Here is a 19,306-nt window from a genome sequence, read left to right as displayed (position 1 = left end):
GAGCGTCTGCTAAATGACTAAAATGTAAATGTAAATGTAAGTTGACTACATTAAAATGGTGGAAGCCCTCAATGGCACTTCCCATCCTAACATAGATTTTTGGCCACTAGAGACCTTTATCATTCTCTATGGTCTTGTCCCAACTGGATTCATAGTCGTCTACCCCGCCCCAGTGTCACGTTGTGAGAACTACATAATTGGCTGTCGGATAAATCTCTCCACTTTTGGGCCCTCCCAAGAGAAATGGGAGGGGGAGCTGGAGGTTGATGGTGAACCAGAGGAAGAGGCGAAGAGAACGTCGACTCCGCCCAAAAATAAGCAGACCAAGTGAGGAGCTTTTGTATGGGGGCAATGGGTGTCGAATTTAGTCATGATAAAAGTGAATTGCTATTTTGATAGGTGAGGCTTATTTGATCAAACAGAAGTTTTATAATACTTAGTTTATTAAGAGTGTACTGATGTGTCCTGCACGTGACATTCCGGAAACTTTGAGAAAAACTATTTTATATCGGTGTTGTGCCAATTCACACGCGTATCTGCCCTCTCATTGGCTAGAATGTTCCAACCTGATCTCGCCTCCCGCATGCCTTCGCGAAATTGTTAGAGCGGTCAGTCGACCATCTTGCCACGACGATTGTAGATGAAGCCAGGAGAGGTTCGGGAGTTAGGACCTCGGACAGCGATTATGACACGTTCAGTACCTGGACAGCGATTAATGACAGTAAAAATAAAGCATAGTACATTTGAATACACAGTCAAATTAACTGTGGGGGGACTATTTTTCTTTTGTATTGTTTGTATATCATATTTTACATTTGTGTGACTGTCCTTGTCTATCGGTGTATCAGTGTTTTGTTACTTGTCATGTGTTTTTGTAGACCCCAGGAAGAGTAGCTGCTGCTTCTGCAAAAGCTAAATGGAAATCCAAATAAACAGCGTGTTTTTGCCATGGTTCTCAATCAGTTTACATGAGTGAAATAAACATAAGTTACCAAAATGAAAAACGAAAAAGGCACAATGGATTTCAACTCACTCTTTTCTTTAATATGCACAAGAGTTGAAAGAAACATTGTGAGCCACCTTAAAGAGATATGGATTCTAAAATGTATAAAAAGTAAGACAGAGGCCAAAATGCTCTCTGTTGCTTTTTCTTCTTTAGTACATGTTTCGTTAGCAAGTAAAAATCTTGCCCAAAAGCATAAGCTTGTATCAGTTTCTGATACAAGACTACAATTCCATTCTTTAAAGTGGCTCTCATTCTATGTCTCTCTAGAATCTAGATCAATGACTGTACACCAGCTAGACTTTGTTCATCAGTTGTGAATGGCTAGTCCAAAAAGGCGTGGGCTGCTCCCCTGAAATAATCCCCATTCCTTCTCAGTAGTTAGCCGCCAAAACATAACTACATTAGTCCAAATGTAATTTTTGTTTCCAGTCCCTTCACAAATAAATGCTTTAGGAAAATCAAGACAAAAGTCCAGTTCACAAGAGAGCGAGACAATTTTCAATCATGTCATCATCATCGATCACGTTACACGTTAAAAACCAAAACTACAATGTTACAGCCTCGCAAAGTGAACCGATCGATGGATGACTAGCAACATGCAGCTGCTTTGTACAGACCGAACTTCAGACAGTTGGGGAAATACTCTTCAATTGTATAATTAGATGTAGCATATAGAACAAGAGAAAAATATGGAACAACTGTATGGTCAATGGACCATTGCAATGCAACCATAGCTTTGACTTATTGAAGCAAACATTGCTTTCCACACACAGTAAGCAGAGGGAGGGACAACTCTGAAGTGTGCATAAGACTGAAAAGAAACTGCAGATGTGGAATCTCCACAGATGAAATCAGTGTTACATTGTCTTTCTCTGTCCCTCTACCGATATATCTTTCCAAAATATTTCCTCAAATTCTTGAGTCATTAAATTCAATGTCTGAAGATTTGTCTCCCCTGCCAGAGGAGAGGTGTCTTTTCGAAAAGCCCAGTTGAAGCCTGGTTTTTAAGGCTTATTTGTTGTTGAGGGTTCTCGTTCGGAGGATAGAACCTGGAAAGAGCGGCTGATCCAAAACCCAGTTTAGAGGTTGAGGAGAGGTGCGTTTGGTTCCAGGTCAACTCCCTCCCCTCCTCCTCCTCTCAAACAAAAACCCTTCCACCAGCAAGCCATCCATAGATCAATACTACAAAGTCTTCCTTGTTGTTAATTTCAGAATTTCACTGTTGCATTATTTTTTTAAATATATATTTTTTGTACTTTAAATCCATTGTTTTTCATGATGATTTCACAACTAAAAGGAAAAATGACTAATATTATAGTGGTGGGCGGTTGTTGAGTTCTGTTCAGTCCACTTGGGTATATGTCGACTGCTCACTTCTCCACATTGTAAAGATCCTCTCTACACTCTGAGAACGTTTTGAGAGCATTAATTCTCAGTGTTCTGTTCAGAAAAACAATGTAGTTCAATGAGAACTGAATAATTAACAGCCCTTTGATGAGGTCATCAATTAGAATGTTTAACAAAGGACAGCCTAGATGCTGTCCATACTCCTCAAAAGGATCAATTAACTCGGAGGTTGAGTGTCTTCAGTCACGGTGTCCAACGTGCTCTGATCCCAGACTCCAGAGAAGAGCACGCCTTTAAATGAGACCATTCCTCTTCTTTGCTGATATGATGATTGGTAGAACAAGATCATAGGTCCATGCACACGGATTACTTCAATCTCTTCAGTGTGTGTGTGTGTGTGTGTGTGTGTGTCTGAGTAAGAAAGAGAGGACAATAGCAACTTTTTGGCAACTGCAGGAATGACAGACGAGGCGTGTTGTTTTCTTTCTGGAACATTTAGAAGCATCGCTGTGAGACGCTTGAAAAGAGATGGATAATAATGATCCTTCCTTCCTTCCTTCAGTGCTTGAACTGTTGTTGTTGTTAGTGAGTGAGTGATTGATGTTGGGAAGGAGGTGACTGGAGGGTGCGGAGCAGCTAGAGAGTTAGACATACTAGGTGGAGGTTTGCCTTTAAAACTTGAACTCCTTGGTTTGCAGGTTGGTGGCGGGGTCAAAGTTGAAGGTTCCGCCCTGAGTGGCTTCGGGGATCAAGCTAGGATCCTCGTCGATCTAAAAAGAGAGGGAAAATAAATGGATCAGGGTGGTGCCATAGATGAACCAACACACCGGGAGTGGAGACTATATCCATTGTCACTACAGAAAACATAGGAGCATTTCTCATGAGATTTCATATAGAATTATGTAACAAGGCCTATAGCCAATTCCTCCGTCTTACCCCATTGATAGAGGAAGGGGAGGAAAAGGCCCTGTGTTTCTGTAGCACACATCCTACACCCAGCACAGCACTGTCAGGACAGCGCCGGGTTCTAACCGTGTGCAAACTGGAGGGCTTCTGTCAGAGCAGAGGTACTCACATCGTCTCCTGAGAAGTACTGGTCGATGATCTCGAAGGCTAGTTTGTAGATGTCCTCGTTTTCATGCTGCTGAAGGTTCTCGATCTTCTCTAGACCTGACAGGCAGAGAGGAATTAACATGAAAGTCAATCACAGTGAATCAATCTAGAATGTGTGCTGCAGTAGCAACATTACACTGTCATAGAATGGCAACATGGTGAATTGACACACAAGCACTCTCCCACACACTTACCTCCACACTCCTCTATGATCTCAGCGATGGTGCTGGCCTCGTCCCCGGCCATGATGAGGACGTTCTTGAGGCCGTCTAGGACCACCTGGACCACCTGGGAGTCCTTCACAGACAGCAGGCTGCAGAACGGAGGAACCACATTCTGCTGCACCAGGTACTCCACCTATAGGGTCGGGTAGAACATAGCAGATCAGCCAATCAGGGCCTTGCTTTGCCTACAGACAGGTAAACCAGACTAGCCAATCAGGACCATACAAAACATAACACTGTATGGATTGGGTATTGATGGAAATAGCCCTGGTAAAACATACCTGATCTTTCCTTCCACTTATTGTCAAGTTGCTGATGGCCCAAGCTGCCTCCTTCTGTGTGCCAAAGTCTCCCTGCAGACAGAAACACAGAGAGAGGTTGTCAGTGCTTAGGGTAGTGATCCTTACAGATCTCCACAAGGACATGGGGCTACATAATACTTTGTAGGGCTGCATAGGGGCTACATAATGCTTTGTACGGCTGCATAGGGGCTACATAATGCTTTGTACGGCTGCACAGGGGCTACATAATGCTTCGTAGGGCTGCATAGGGGCTACATAATGCTTCGTAGGGCTGCATAATGCTTCGTAGGGCTGCATAGGGGCTACATAATGCTTCGTAGGGCTACATAATGCTTTGTAGGGCTGCATAGGGCTACATAATGCTTTGTAAGGCTGCATAGGGGCTACATAATGCTTTGTAGGGCTACATAATGCTTTGTAAGGCTGCATAGGGGCTACATAATGCTTTGTAAGGCTGCATAGGGGCTACACATAATGCTTTGTAGGGCTGCATAGGGGCTACATAATGCTTCGTAGGGCTGCATAGGGGCTACATAATGCTTTGTAAGGTTGCATAGGTGCTACATAATGCTTTGTAGGGCTGCATAGGGGCTACATAATGCTTTGTAGGGCTGCATAGGGGCTACATAATACTTCGTAAGGCTGCATAGGGGCTACATAATGCTTTATAGGGCTGCATAGGGGCTACATAATACTTCGTAAGGCTGCATAGGGGCTACATAATACTTCGTAAGGCTGCATAGGGGCTACATAATGCTTTGTAGGGCTGCATAGGGGCTACATAATGCTTTGCAGGGCTGCATAGGGGCTGCATAGGGGCTACATAATGCTTTGCAGGGCTGCATAGGGGCTACATAATGCTTTGTAGGGCTGCATAGGGGCTACATAAGGGCTCAGTGACTCACCTTAGCCAGCTGGTGGATGATCATGGGCAGCAGGCCAGCGTCGATGACGGCCTGCACCTGCTGCTGGTTGCCTGCTGTGATGTTGGACAGGAACCACACCGCCTCCTAGTGGACGGGAGGGATACACACACACACAGGAAGCCATTCAGCTGAGAGAAACCCACAGACACGCACACCATGGATCACATGAGTACGACTGAGACCGTTACACAGAGGTATAGATACTCTTGGAAATAAACAACACTGGGGTCCATCCCATTTCAACAGTACTTAGTTACAGCAAAACAAACATATGCCACCAATAGCATCTACAAGTGTGCCTGTTACCTTGTTGATCTTCTCCTTGGGGTGAGTGAGCAGGTTGGGGAAGTGCGAGAGGACGTCACAGTTGAGCACCACCTGCGTCTGCTCGTCTGTCCCCGTCACAATGTTCCCCACTGCCCTCAGAGCTGCAGTCTATAGGATATGACATCACAGGTGGTTAATGACATCACAGGAAGTCACACACATTCCGTACAGTAAATTCCAGGTATATTGCCCATAGGCACAGATCTAGGATCAGCTTACCCTTCCCACAATCCTAACCTCAACCATTAGAGGGAAAACAGAAAACTGACCTTAGATCAGAGTAGGGGCGACTTCATCCTACTTAGGGCTGTGGCGGTCATGAAATTTTGTTAGCCGGTGATTGTTAAGCAAATAACTGCCTGTCTCACGGTAATCTACCATTAATTAACAAACACATTTACATCTGGCTTCCACGCATAGCCTACAAGCCACTGATGCAGACCTTTGGAACATCTAATAAATCCATTTAATATAGCCTACACCATCACAATAAATCCATTATTTATTTTAGACAGGTCTAAAGAAACATGATATGAAGAAAATTGATCATTAGAAAACCCTTTTGCAATTATATATTAGCACAGCTGAAAACTGAGACTAGTTGAGTATCTGGAGCATCAGCAATTGTGGGTTCGATTACAGGCTCAAAATGGCTAGAAACAAATAACTTTCTTCTGAAACTCGTCAGTCTATTCTTGTTCTGAGAAATGAAGGCTATTCCATGCGAGAAATTGCCAAGAATCTGAAGATCTCGTACAATGCTGTGTACTACTCCCTTCACAGAACAGCGCAAACTGGCTCTAACCAGAATAGAAATAGGAGTGGGAGGCCCCAGTGCACAACTGAGCAAGAGGACAAATACATTAGTGTGTCTAGTTTGAGACCCCAAACTTTTGAACAGTAGTGTATGTCACCTATGCACTTAAATAGCGAATGGAGGACACTTTTCCCATGGTTAATTTTCAGGCCAGCCAGGTAGGCTATACTCCTGTTGTAAAGAGAAGCAATGTGCTTAATATTAGGAAAGTTGAGAAATAAATATAGTAGGCCTAGCCTATAGAAAGCTGATTGGATCCTCCTCTCTTTAATAGAGGCCATCACTCTGTTTTCTCACGCAATTGCATAACATGAGCTCTCATGGAGTGTTTGATTTTATTTTTGAAAACATTTGCCTTGATGTCAGAGTGATTAGAGGGACAATAGAGTGCCGAGTACCAAGCAGTTAGCAAGTTTGGTAGGCTACTAATGACCATCAGCAGCATCAGAAGCCTAATTACTGTGACTAAACGGTCACGTGGAATTTGACTGCGGTCATGACTTGTGACTGCCGCTGTGGCGGTAATACGGACACCATAACAGCCCTAATCCCACTTCCAAATCGGGGGACAGGAAGTAGACACATACCTGAACTTTGACCTCTTGGTGGCTGAGCAGGGGGACGAGGAAGGGGACGACCCCCGAGTCGATGACCATCTGAATCTGTTCGTTCCCTCCATCTGTGAGATAGGACAAGGCCCACACTGTATCCACTAGGATCTGACCACACAGAGAGAGAGAGAGGAGGGTGTTTTAACCAGGGAATTTACATAGGAAATGGCAAACCAACTACCTTTGCTGTTGTGATAGTAGGGTGATACTTACATTTATATCAGTGTGGTATATCAATACACAGAGAGCAGGTAGAATCTAGAAGAGGAGGAGAGGATAGAGAGTGTCAGTCAGCCAGGTCCTCTGTAGCTCAGCTGGTAGAGCACGGCGCTTGTAACGCCAGGGTAGTGGGTTCGATCCCCGGGACCACCCATACACAAAAATGTATGCACGCATGACTGTAAGTCGCTTTGGATAAAAGCATCTGCTAAATGGCATATTATTATTATTATTATTATTATTATTATTATAATAATGAGTGTAGGCGTACAATGAAGCGACTCTATTGAGCAGATCAACAGACAGGCGCCAGGGTGTTTTCTGTTTCAGCAGGCTGACACTGCAGACCTCCAGGACTGGGCTAGAGGATGGTTGGGAACAGGGAAGCAGAATGCTTGGCAGCACCCACAAAGTCCCAGACCACTTTCCCTAATCAAACCTCCATCGTCTGATTGCCTTCCCCTCACAGCCAAACACATGGAACACAGCCAGAGCTGTTTGGCAAAGGGTTCAGCTAATATTGACGACACAATAGGTACGTTCTGAGTCTATGGGAAGATTATAATTCAGTTAGATTGAATGACTGTGCTGAGTCTCACACACACACACACCTCTCTGTCTGTCTGTCTGTCTGTCTGTCATACCTCCTGTACTGTCTCCATGGGGGGCGGTGGGTCCTTGTTGCGGCAGAGGTTGACGATGACCCAGGTGACATTGCGGAGGAAGGTGATGGGGATGGAGGGGTTAATAAAGGACAGCAGGGGCTTGACCACGCCCAGGGAGATGACGTAATCCCTGCACTGAGGTCCATCGCCTGCAGGGGGAGAACACAGGTGTGTGTGACTGACTGGCGTCGGCCAGTGTGTGTGTGCATGTACGTGTGTGTCATCACTCACCGATGATGTTGCCTAGCGCCCACACGGCCTGTTCACATACGTTCTGGTGAGGAGATTGTAGCAGCCGCAGGAATAGCGGCACTGCATCTGGACATGTAGAGAGAAAGGCAGACCGATATGTTAGACAACGTTGCAGACAAGAGAGGTAGACAGAGAGACAGACAGAGAGACAGACAGAGAGACAGACAGAGGTAGAGAGACATAAGTTAGAGAGATAGAAAGAGAGATCCGTTAAATGGAGGTAGAGAGATAGAGACATAAGTTAGAGAGAGGTAGACAGAGGTAGAGAGACATTAGTTAGAGAGGTAGAGAGAGGGTCTGGCAGACAAGAGACAGAGAGATGGGGAAGACAGTTGAGAGCAGGTGTTTCTATACCAGGAACCAGATGGATAGATTTGCTCATTTAGACAGGCACATCATGTATGCCTGGTGGCTCAGTTTGAATCTGGGCCACATAAGAACTAGGAACTACTTACTAGATTTGACCACAGCCTGAGTCTGTTGTGACGTCCCTGATGCTATGTTGGTCAACGCCCAGGCAGCCTCAAACTGGAGAGAGGGACTGGGGAAGAGGAGAGATAGGGGAGAGGGTAAATGAGGCTAGCTATATGAAGGGATAAACAGAAGCTGTCCCCAGACACAACCAATAAGCCCGCCAACAGCACATTGCTGCTGATCAACATCAACAATCCATATCCCCATTAACCTGCATCACCACTAACCCTCACCTCTGTCTGGTATACATGTCTCACAGGCATCGACGCACTCTCCTGCCTCTGCAGTGCAATCCCCTCCATCACCCTCCTCTGTCTACACAACAAATAAATCCCCCCACGTCACCAGCAGCCCTGTGCCTGTCCACGCCTGACACCCCACCCCGCACATCAAGCCCCTGCCCCCACCACCCTCTCACCAGTCCCTGTCCAGGGGAGTTCCCCCTAATCGCTCCCCACCCCCACCACTGAACAGAGAGCTGTTAGCTGTGGGGCAGCGCTAGTGCAGCAGAGCGGAACACACACGTTCCCTCCTATCCGTCTGTGTGTGTGTGTGTCTGCTACAGTGTTCACAGTAGCCCAGCCATGCGGAGGAGAGGGGAGGGTACACCAGTAGCCCCAGAGCATGACAGAGAGAATGGAAAGAGAGAGAGAGCATTCTGACACATACAGGGCTAGTCGACCCACTCATTCACTCACGCTCCAGTTTTCACCGCCGCCTCTCTTTTCGCCCTCTCTGACTTTAGAACGGGGGCATCACAGTATTACCACAGGGGCAATTTACTGCCCTCATCTTTCAATTAGTCTTCCAGGGGAAAGGTGCCCCAAGACCCATACCGTCTCTCCCCTCCCCTCCCCCCCATAAAGAAGACTTACTTGTCGTCCCTCTCCAGGCATTTGACCAGGATGGGCAAGATGCCGGACTTAATCAAGTCGTCGATGGGGGGGTTTCTGTCACTGGACAGGAGTTTTCTAGCTGCCTGCACGGCACTGAGCTGGATGAGTCCGTTGTCACTGACAGCATTCTTGACAGGAAGGAGAGCGAAAACATGAGGTCAGCTCCAACATCTCAAGATGTATGTACGGGGTGGATCTCAACAAACTAAAGTGGTCCCCAACAACCCTGACAGAGTGTAGATTTACCTGTAAGATGGCTTCTAGTGTTACATTTTGCTGCAAAACAAAAAACAAGAGTTAGGTGAGATTTGCTGTAGCTATGAGTTTACATCATGTACAGTGAGGGAAAAAAGTATTTGATCCCCTGCTGATTTTGTACATTTGCCCACTGACAAAGACAAAAGTCTATAATTTTAATGGTAGGTTTATTTGAACAGTGAGAGACAGAATAACAACAAAACAATTAATTGATTTGCATTTTAATGAGGGAAATAAGTATTTGACCCCTCTGCAAAACATGACTTAGTAATTGGTGGCAAAACCCTTGTTGGCAATCACAGAAGTCAGACGTTTCTTGTAGTTGGCCACCAGGTTTGCACACATCTCAGGAGGGATTTTGTCCCACTCCTCTTTGCAGATCTTCTCCAAGTCATTAAGGTTTCGAGGCTGACGTTTGGCAACTCGAACCTTCAGCTCCCTCCACAGATTTACTATGGGATTAAGGTCTGGAGACTGGCTAGGCCACTCCAGGACCTTAATGTGCTTCTTCTTGAGCCACTCCTTTGTTGCCTTGGCCGTGTGTTTTGGGTCATTGTCATGCTGGAATACCCATCCACAACCCATTTTCAATGCCCTGGCTGAGGGGAGGTTCTCACCCAAGATTTGACGGTACATGGCCCCGTCCATCGTCCCTTTGATGCGGTGAAGTTGTCCTGTCCCCTTAGCAGAAAAACACCCCCAAAGCATATTGTTTCCACCTCCATGTTTGACGGTGGGGATGGTGACAAACACGGCGAGTTGAGTTGATGCCAAAGAGCTCGATTTTTGGTCTCATCTGACCACAACACCTTCACCCAGTTCTCCTCTGAATCATTCAGATGTTCATTGGCAAACTTCAGACGGGCCTGTATATGTGCTTTCTTGAGCAGGGGGACCTTGCGGGCGCTGCAGGATTTCAGTCCTTCACGGCGTAGTGTGTTACCAATTGTTTTCCTGGTGACTATGGTCCCAGCTGCCTTGAGATCATTGACAAGATCCTCTGTGTAGTTCTGGGCTGATTCCTCAACGTTCTCATGATCATTGCAACTCCACGAGGTTAGATCTTGCATGGAGCCCCAGGCCGAGGGAGATTGACAGTTCTTTTGTGTTTCTTCCATTTGCGAATAATCGCACCAACTGTTGTCACCTTCTCACCAAGCTGCTTGGCGATGGTCTTGTAGCCCATTCCAGCCTTGTGTAGGTCTACAATCTTGTCCCTGACATCCTTGGAGAGCTCTTTGGTCTTGGCCATGGTGGAGAGTTTGGAATCTGATTGATTGATTGCTTCTGTGGACAGGTGTCTTTTATACAGGTAACAAGCTGAGATTAGGAGCACTCCCTTTAAGAGTGTGCTCCTAATCTCAGCTCGTTACCTGTATAAAAAGACATACGGGAGCCAGAAATCTTTCTGATTGAGATGGGGTCAAATACTTATTTCCCTCATTAAAATGCAAATCAATTGATAACATTTTTGACATGCATTTTCCTGGATTTTTTTGTTGTTATTCTGTCTCTCACTGTTAAAATAAACCTACCATTAAAATTATAGACTGATCATTTCTTTGTCAGTGGGCAAACGTACAACATCAGCAGGGGATCAAATACATTTTCCCCTCACTGTAGCAAGGTTAGAGCTAAGAAACATATTCCTGTCATTCCTGAACTTGAAGTTGAAGTTAAACAATGAGGACTGACTGACCCCTTTGAAGTCAGAGTCTACGTCTGAGTCTTCCAGGCTCTCCTCCTGTGGAACGTTCCTCTTCTTCAGAAGGTGCTCATCTCGTTTATTCTGGGGAGAAATAAAAACAAACAAAAATATTTGTTGAATCCTATAAGGAATATAGAAGTGAATGCTATTGGAAACATTCACCCACACAGTCAGGGAATAGATTCCCTGCTTTACTCCTAAAGCCTAAGACTGCTCCCATAACCTCCCAGTGACGTTAGTGGCAGAGAGCATGACGGAGGAATGCATCCATCTCTGCACAGACTGTTCCCTTCTGCAGCACACATACAGCTATGTGAGAGAACTGCTGTGTCACTCAACCTACATTGGTGGTTTCATTTACGTCATTTAGCAGACGCTCTTATCCAGAGCGACTTACAGGAGCAATTAGGGTTAAGTGCCTTGATCAAGGGCACAGAGATTTTTCACCTAGTCGGCTCAGGGATTAGAACCAGCGACCTTTCGGTTACTGGCACAACGCTCTTAACCACTAAGCTACCTGCAGGTTTCCTTTTCTATAGGGGTAGGCCATGGTTATTTAGTAGCAAAAACAGAAGTTCTCTCACACCAAAAATACTGTCGTCAAATCATACAAGCCTACTCTATGTTTTTACAAAACCGCTGGTCAGCTCACACTTCCTGAAACACTTCTGCAAGCCTCACTGAGAGGGCATGTTGGGACAACATAGTGCAAAAACCAAGGGCTCAGAGTAGAGCTGGGAGATATGAACAAAGATAAATTGTCTGAATTTATGTGATAAAGTTTCGAACATTGATGTGCAACACAGTTTAAAAGTATCCTTTAAACTACTAGTATGATGGTTGTGCCCCATTACCAATCACCCATTTTAGCAAATGTATTTCATTTCAAACTTCACATTTCTCTAGTACAGGCTTCTTATCGTAATGAACGATATCAGCTAAATGCCTGCAATAAGTGATCGGTGTCAATCATTTTCACTTTATCATCTCAGCTCTAGCTCAGTCATATTCCAGTGGAATGAAGTGTCCCCCCCCCCCCCAGATGCTGATCTAAGTTCAGTTTGGCACCGTCCCCTCTAATAGTTATGGTTCTACCCAGAGCAGCTGCTATAGAGTCATACGTCCAGAGGAATAGTTATGGTTCTACCCAGAGCAGCTGCTATAGAGTCATACGTCCAGAGGAATAGTTATGGTTCTACCCAGAGCAGCTGCTATAGAGTCATACGTCCAGAGGAATAGTTATGGTTCTACCCAGAGCAGCTGCTATAGAGTCATACGTCCAGAGGAATAGTTATGGTTCTACCCAGAGCAGCTGCTATAGTCATACGTCCAGAGGAATAGTTATGGTTCTACCCAGAGCAGCTGCTATAGAGTCATACGTCCAGAGGAATAGTTATGGTTCTACCCAGAGCAGCTGCTATAGAGTCATACGTCCAGAGGAATAGTTATGGTTCTACCCAGAGCAGCTGCTATAGAGTCATACGTCCAGAGGAATAGTTATGGTTCTACCCAGAGCAGCTGCTATAGAGTCATACGTCCAGAGGAATAGTTATGGTTCTACCCAGAGCAGCTGCTATAGAGTCATACGTCCAGAGGAATAGTTATGGTTCTACCCAGAGCAGCTGCTATAGAGTCATACGTCCAGAGGAATAGTTATGGTTCTACCCAGAGCAGCTGCTATAGAGTCATACGTCCAGAGGAATAGTTATGGTTCTACCCAGAGCAGCTGCTATAGAGTCATACGTCCAAAACAAGCCAGTGTGTCTGATGAACCTACTTGCTGGCCCCTGGCCAGAGCTCTCTGCTTCCGCAGGCCAGGAGAGGGAAACCCTCCCCAAGGCTGAGGGGTAAGACCAGCCAGGCCTCTCTGACAGGGTGGGAGAGGGAAACCCTCCCCAAGGCTGAGGGGTAGGACCAGCCAGGCCTCTCTGACAGGGTGGGAGAGGGAAACCCTCCCCAAGGCTGAGGGGTAAGACCAGCCAGGCCTCTCTGACAGGGTGGGAGAGGGAAACCCTCCCCAAGGCTGAGGGGTAAGACCAGCCAGGCCTCTCTGACAGGGTAGGAGAGGGAAACCCTCCCCAAGGCTGAGGGGTAAGACCAGCCAGGCCTCTCTGACAGGGTAGGAGAGGGAAACCCTCCCCAAGGCTGAGGGGTAAGACCAGCCAGGCCTCTCTGACAGGGTAGGAGAGCGAGAGAGGGGGGTGACCTAAATACAGCCAAGGCATCCTGACTCTTCAACAACAACCTGAGCTTAAGAGGGGGGGGGTTGTTTCCTAACACACACACACTCCTATTTAGAAACAAAATGACTCCGCAGACAGAACAGCCCATATGGGGCAGGGGATGGACAGGCTGCTCTGTCTCGGCCAATTTGATAAACAGAGACTGAAACATTTCCCCGTCAAAATAAAGATGAAATAATTATATAATCCTGCTTCCACCTAACATCCAAGTCCCAGAAAGACTGAACAGGCTGGGAAAAGGGCTTGCATGTATCAATTAAAATGACAGTGAGTGAGTGTGTGTTGTGCCATGCTGATGCATACCAAGATAAGAGGCACATGACATACACGGCAGCGCTGGAATGGCATCTGTGGAGTGGGCCAGGACCAGAGGGGTGTGGTAGGGTGGGAGAGGTGAAGGGTGACACTCAGAGGCTAGCGTGGAGATTTAGCCTTTCTCATTTCAGTGTGAGGAGCAGCAGAAATAGGCTAATGGGTTAGTCCATTGAATGCGACTGAACTATAAACAGTCAACTGAGATGCTCTACTCACCTTTCTCAGCTCCACTGTCACTTCATTGCGATGTCTTCGCATAGTCTGTAAGAGAGAGAGGAGAACACAGTCAGAGATTAGCCTACTTCCTGGATCATTAAAAAGACAACCCATACACACTCAAACAAACCACATGCAATGTTTGTCATTTGGGACTGGCTCCATTTTGTTTACAGACTGGGCTTTAGAAAACAAGTGTACTGCTGCATGTTGGCAACAGGCGCCAGAGGATCATGTTAACTTGACTGCCAGTCAGGGTATCCTGGTTCATATTACTAATACTGTGTAACCTCCCTCATGAAAGCAATGATTATGTTTGTGTTTATCCACCGACTCAAAGGTGTGACCTGCTGCTGCTGGCAAAACGCTGCCCCTGATCTGACACCCTAGCTCGAGGTCGCATCAAAAATCTGATGTGGTTCCGTATGTGTTTGAAACACTATCTATTGAAGACGGAAAACAAAGTTTTGTCGACACTATCTTTTGCGGGAACTGTGTTTAGGGAGGATAGTGAATCAGCCATGAGAGAATGCCTGAGAGTGGCTCAGCTGGCGAGCTGGGAGGAGGAAGTCAGAGACCTCTGAAACTCAACAACGATCGATCAAATGTATGGAATGCCAGGCATTTCTCTGGGACACTCATTCCATGCTGGGACAAGAGGGAGACTTCCTGTGAGAGGGAAGGCTGCATCAGCTCATGGACAACACACCAGAGGTCTTCAACCTTTCTTTACATTTGAATACTACTTATTCTGCATAGCCAATGTTTATTATGGAGTATCCTGTTATATGTTGGGAATATTATTGTATTGTAACAACATCATACACAGCAGTCACTGTGGCCCTCCGTGGTGGCGTAGGTCAGAACTTGTGAAAGGAATTAATTTTCTGTAACCTACAGCTTTTAACATTCCTTGAAGTCTGTAAACAGCCTAAATCTCATTGAAGATGCTGTGTGTATGTGTCCTCTCTCATGCAGTAGAATTCAGCCCCATAGGAGCAGGGTGAGATCAGATAGGACTGGATAGGTTTCAGTGCCTAAAGGATAGGGTCTGTATCTGGACACGGCCTTTCGTTTCTGACAGCAAGTGATCCATCTAGCATTCTTGGCTTAGCTGCTGCAGTGCTGCAAGCTTGTCAGTGGGGCTGGTGGGTCGTCAGACATGTGCAAGTCACACTGGCACTGGGCCCCAAAACAACCATGTCGCACTTCTGTTTCCTCTCCGCTCAATATAGCACATACCAGATGGACATGAAACCAGCATGCCTTCCGTCCGAGACCACTGTGTTTCTAATACATAATAATATGGGATAGGGATACTCTTAACATGTTATTAACATTTATGTTAAGGAGGTGTGGCAAATACAGAAACAAGGGAAATGGCATGGCATGTCCCTATGAATTAAATGTGCGGCCCTAATCATACGAGGTTTAATGTATCAGCATGGTGACAGTAGCATCATTAGCTTTAGTTCCAGATGTGCTATGGTGTTTTTATGGTACATCTGCTCTGACTCACTGTTTGTCTGTTAAAACACCCACCCTGCGGTCACTGGGATAATTAATTGTAAGCTATGTTTATTCACGTAGGTAGTTAACTAACTAGTTATCTGGGTATATTATTATCAACTGATTAATAACGCCGAATCTCAACTGTTGTAGCCGTGGAAATTGAGTTGTGCTAGTTGTTGGGTAACAGTTAATGTGCATCATCCACCCATTTTGACACATACAACTAACTATGGTTAGCTGGTTTGGTTAACTGGTAAGCGTATCTATCTCAGTTACAGTGACTGACTTGCCAACTCGAAATATCAAATGCCATGCCCATGAACATCAAGGTAGTTAGTTGGCTGGTGCCTTTTACCAATTATAACTATTACTTTCATTTAGTTAGTGCCAAACTAGTTAATTTCCACACAAAAAAAATACTCACAACCTAACTAGCTGCTAGTTAGCACAGAGTTAGCAACTTTTCTGGCTAGCTAGCAGGCCTTCATGCGAAAGGCCGCGCCCGCTCCGCATGATAAACTTTAGCCAGTTAGTGTATGTGGATGGTATTTTGTCATAATCGGCGACACTTTATAGAAAAAGACAACTTCAACAAGGACAGCCGATGAATACTGCAGCAACCAAACCGAATAGGGAGCTAGGTAACCCCGAGTGTTCGCTAGCACTCGTTGCTAACGGCTAGTTAGCCAGCCAGCTAACGTTAGCCTAGCTAGATTCTCACCTCGACATCGCGCCCCTTGTTTTTGAAGCTCTTAATTCGGTGGTTATCCAAGTCGGCGTTTTCTGCCATGGCTGTCTGTGTTCGGGATGTTTAGCTAGTCCTGCGCTTGAAGCTCCGGTTGGAAAAGGGAAAACGTACTGCTGTTTTGCAGAAGGGTGGGTAGCCAGACGTGATACACCGCGATGGGATAATCTCGTCGAGAAGGAGGAGCCACGGAATTCTGTCAGTTGGGGGAGGAGGACCCATGGCTAGTACGCGTGCATCCCCTGATGTAACCGATTTCCTTGCAACATTGTTGCTCAATGTAACTAGTTGATACCCTTAAATTGCTGCAATATATCAGTTGTTTTTTAGTCTCCAATGTAGATATTGTACATTGCTACCAAACAACTTGCTAATCAACTACGCTATGGCTGGCTACCTTACACTGATTGCTTGCTGTTGTTGACAGGTAGGTTGGATTTGAGCCCAAAAGGCATGACTTTATTATGAAGAATCACTGAAGATCAATGCTTCACAAATTAAACACAAAAAATTAATTGACTTTACTGTTAATCCACACAAATGTAGTTATACTAATATTTGAACAAAAAACTATCAAATCACTGCTACATTTGGTTGTTTAGCATTGCTTTAATGTATTACCTACTTTATTATCTACAACTAAATATACATTATCATATTGCACTTGAGGAAACTACAGAAACATATTCTTTCACATATTACCCGTCCTGTTTTTTCAGATCATTGCAGATTAAGTGCCACTCACTGTCATTTACTGAACTAAAAGGACAGGAGGGTAGTATGAATAAAAGAGACACACAAAACTGAAACAACGCAACAAAAAAAGGATAATGGATAATGCTAATCCCATGTTGAATGAATGTAGATGTAACTTTAGACCAGCGTCTACTGTCAAGAGCCAACCCAACCCCCCGGGGGGGCAACCTCACTGTAGTACATTTAGTACCACCGGAGGTTGCTGAGGGGAGGACAGTTCATAATAATGGCTGGAACAGCACGAATGGAATGGCAGCAAACACATGTAAACCACGTGTTTGATACCAATTCTGCTACAGCCATTACCACGAGCACGTCATCCCCAATTAAGGAGCCTCCAACCTCTTTCAATTTAATTCATTGGGGCTCAATGATCAATCTCAATTTGTGGCCCACATTACCTCTTAGTGGTAACATTCTGTACTGTCACCAACCTCTCCAACTGAAGTTGAGACTGCACTCACCTAGCAGGAGATTTGTTTTGTTTACAGTTGGTGTTGCCAGGATATGTTCACTGAATACCACTCCTGTCCTCCGACCCATTCTAGTCTACAATGATTTAAACTGTCAGTCATCTAAACATGAGTGCCCAGGACTTAATAACATTCAATATTGGAGGTAAAAAATTCACCACTACTCTGTCAACTCTCAGAAGACACCAAGACTCAAGAATAGCTAGGATCCTCGACGGCAAAGACACAGATTTTAAAGTTATCAGTGGGCAAGTTTTTGTAGATAGAGATTGGACTTTCTTTAAATACATCCTGGATTATATGAGGACAGATCAAATCACCCTGCCAGCAGAATTCTCTGACTACAATGGCTTGGCTCAAGAGGCACAGTTCTATGGTTTGTATCCATTGGCACTTTGGGTTGAGAGGAACATCCATCGATCCAGAGTTGAGGTTCTAGAATTGCGCTTCTCTGTCCAGGAAACTCACGGATTCTTCCGAATATTCTGCTCCAACAACAAAACTCTGGAGGCTTTGGCCACAAAGATATCAATTTTCGTGGAACATCCTAATCTGCATGGGAATTTTTCACACCTGCCTCAGAACTCCAACACACCTCGTCCTGTACCGGTCCAGAGACCCTCTCACCACGACCTGGTGTTCCACTGTGGGACTGACCAACTAGCCAGAGACGACTTCTCTGCCAGGTGAAGGGAAGTCACACTCACCTGTAGGCTATTATACAAATCTCAGCGTTTCCCATTGTCCAATTCCTCAAGGGCTCCATACTGTATGATGAGTTTATTAGTCACATGCAGAGGGTTGCAGATGTAATTGTAGGGTACAGTGAAATCCTTAAGCTCTGAGCTCCAACAGTGCAGGTCAAAAAGAGAAGTGAATGAAACAATATTACAAATAATAATTAAAATATAAACATATTTACAACTGTAACACTAATACATGTCCATTGGGGGGTGTGGGCAGGGTAAATGTCCATTGGGGAGGTAGAATGTCCCTGAGGGAATGTCCATTGGGGAAGCAGCAGGGGGGGATGTGAGAAGTCCGGGGGGCAGGAGGGGGATAGGGGGAGTAGGTAGCTGCCTAGTGTATAGGCACTCGCCTGTGTAATGATAGGGGAAACACTGGATCAGTAATAACTCTTGTATGTTTATTCAAAGCACTATATTATGCATCGTTTTTAAAGACCAAACTTGCATTGTTTTACTCTTACAGGTTTGTAACTATTGAGCCGGACGACAGAAAGCTTCTCAACAGCACCAACGTCCTGGGCCTGCTGGTAGACACCCTTCTGAAGGATGGGTTCCGCCTGATAGGCACAAGGACAGTTTCCCCAGAGGAGAAGATTGAATGCTACATGTTTGAAAGAAGTAGGAATACCCAGATCGTTGTACTGAGTGAAACCAACAGGGCAGAACATCTCAGAAGAGAGGACACACAGAGCAAGCTTGGTGAAGGAAAGACAAATAAGTGAACTCAAAAGTGTCAGGGTGCATCTCAAAAGTCTGAAGTAGTTCTCTTTCCATGTCCAGTTCTGTAATATCAGTGGACTTCAGACTATTGTCTGGGTTGACCAGGAGATGGCGACAAAGGATAATAATATTGAGGGCCATAATGTCAATATCTTTCACCTCACTGTTAGTCTCTATTCATACAGTATATTGTATTTGACATATCAATTTGCTGTGTCCTAAAGTATATTTCCAAAAGTACAATTTTCAAAATGTAAATAGATTTGAGAATTTATTTGATCAACAATACAAATAAAAACATAAATAAAATAAAAATAAACATGTTGTTTAATTCAGCCAGGTAGCCCATAGACTGATGTCGAACGGCAATGCTTTGCTTCAACAGCACCGTCAATACTGGAGGCTTCAGCAGTGGTGAACTCCAATATTTAC

General features: G+C 45.2%; 2 protein-coding genes across 2 annotated transcripts; one reads left to right on the top strand and one right to left on the bottom strand.

Moving 5' to 3' along the window:
• Window positions 1-1,018: 1,018 nt before the first annotated feature.
• LOC311114453 (importin subunit alpha-4) lies at window positions 1,019-16,353 on the bottom strand. The gene is made up of 16 exons (XM_084189705.1): window positions 16,153-16,353; window positions 13,920-13,964; window positions 11,137-11,226; window positions 9,426-9,455; window positions 9,159-9,307; window positions 8,265-8,350; window positions 7,789-7,875; window positions 7,537-7,706; window positions 6,887-6,931; window positions 6,650-6,781; window positions 5,225-5,353; window positions 4,898-5,002; window positions 3,972-4,043; window positions 3,661-3,823; window positions 3,429-3,523; window positions 1,019-3,123 (listed from the first exon to the last, which is right to left on the bottom strand). The coding sequence occupies exons 1-16, from the start codon at window positions 16,219-16,221 to the stop codon at window positions 3,025-3,027; spliced, it is 1,566 nt and encodes a 521-aa protein (XP_084045831.1). The 5' UTR covers window positions 16,222-16,353; the 3' UTR covers window positions 1,019-3,024.
• A 1,021-nt stretch (window positions 16,354-17,374) lies between these two features.
• On the top strand, window positions 17,375-19,106 carry LOC311114450 (putative potassium channel regulatory protein). The gene is made up of 2 exons (XM_084189702.1): window positions 17,375-18,091; window positions 18,618-19,106. Exons 1-2 carry the CDS (start codon window positions 17,514-17,516, stop codon window positions 18,874-18,876), a joined length of 837 nt encoding a protein of 278 aa, XP_084045828.1. The 5' UTR covers window positions 17,375-17,513; the 3' UTR covers window positions 18,877-19,106.
• The last annotated feature ends 200 nt before the right edge of the window (window positions 19,107-19,306 follow it).

The sequence above is a fragment of the Coregonus lavaretus genome (genome assembly GCF_964263955.1).
Source record: "Coregonus lavaretus genome assembly, contig: HAP1_SCAFFOLD_2416, whole genome shotgun sequence".
Taxonomy (NCBI): domain Eukaryota; kingdom Metazoa; phylum Chordata; class Actinopteri; order Salmoniformes; family Salmonidae; genus Coregonus; species Coregonus lavaretus.
This window is presented reverse-complemented; position numbering and strand designations above follow the sequence as displayed.

What these genes read in the sequence shown, in the direction of transcription:
- LOC311114450 (XM_084189702.1), top strand. Translation starts at nt 17,514, where the DNA reads ATGAGTGCCCAGGACTTAATAACATTCAATATTGGAGGTAAAAAATTC. An exon ending in AGAGACGACTTCTCTGCCAG is followed by an intron (nt 18,092 to 18,617) that starts GTGAAGGGAAGT and finishes TTACTCTTACAG; the next exon opens with GTTTGTAACTATTGAGCCGG.
- LOC311114453 (XM_084189705.1), bottom strand. Translation starts at nt 16,221, where the DNA reads ATGGCAGAAAACGCCGACTTGGATAACCACCGAATTAAGAGCTTCAAA. An exon ending in CCATGGAGACAGTACAGGAG is followed by an intron (nt 6,932 to 7,536) that starts GTATGACAGACA and finishes CTCCTCTTCTAG; the next exon opens with ATTCTACCTGCTCTCTGTGT. An exon ending in TCATCCACCAGCTGGCTAAG is followed by an intron (nt 4,044 to 4,897) that starts GTGAGTCACTGA and finishes TTCTGTCTGCAG; the next exon opens with GGAGACTTTGGCACACAGAA.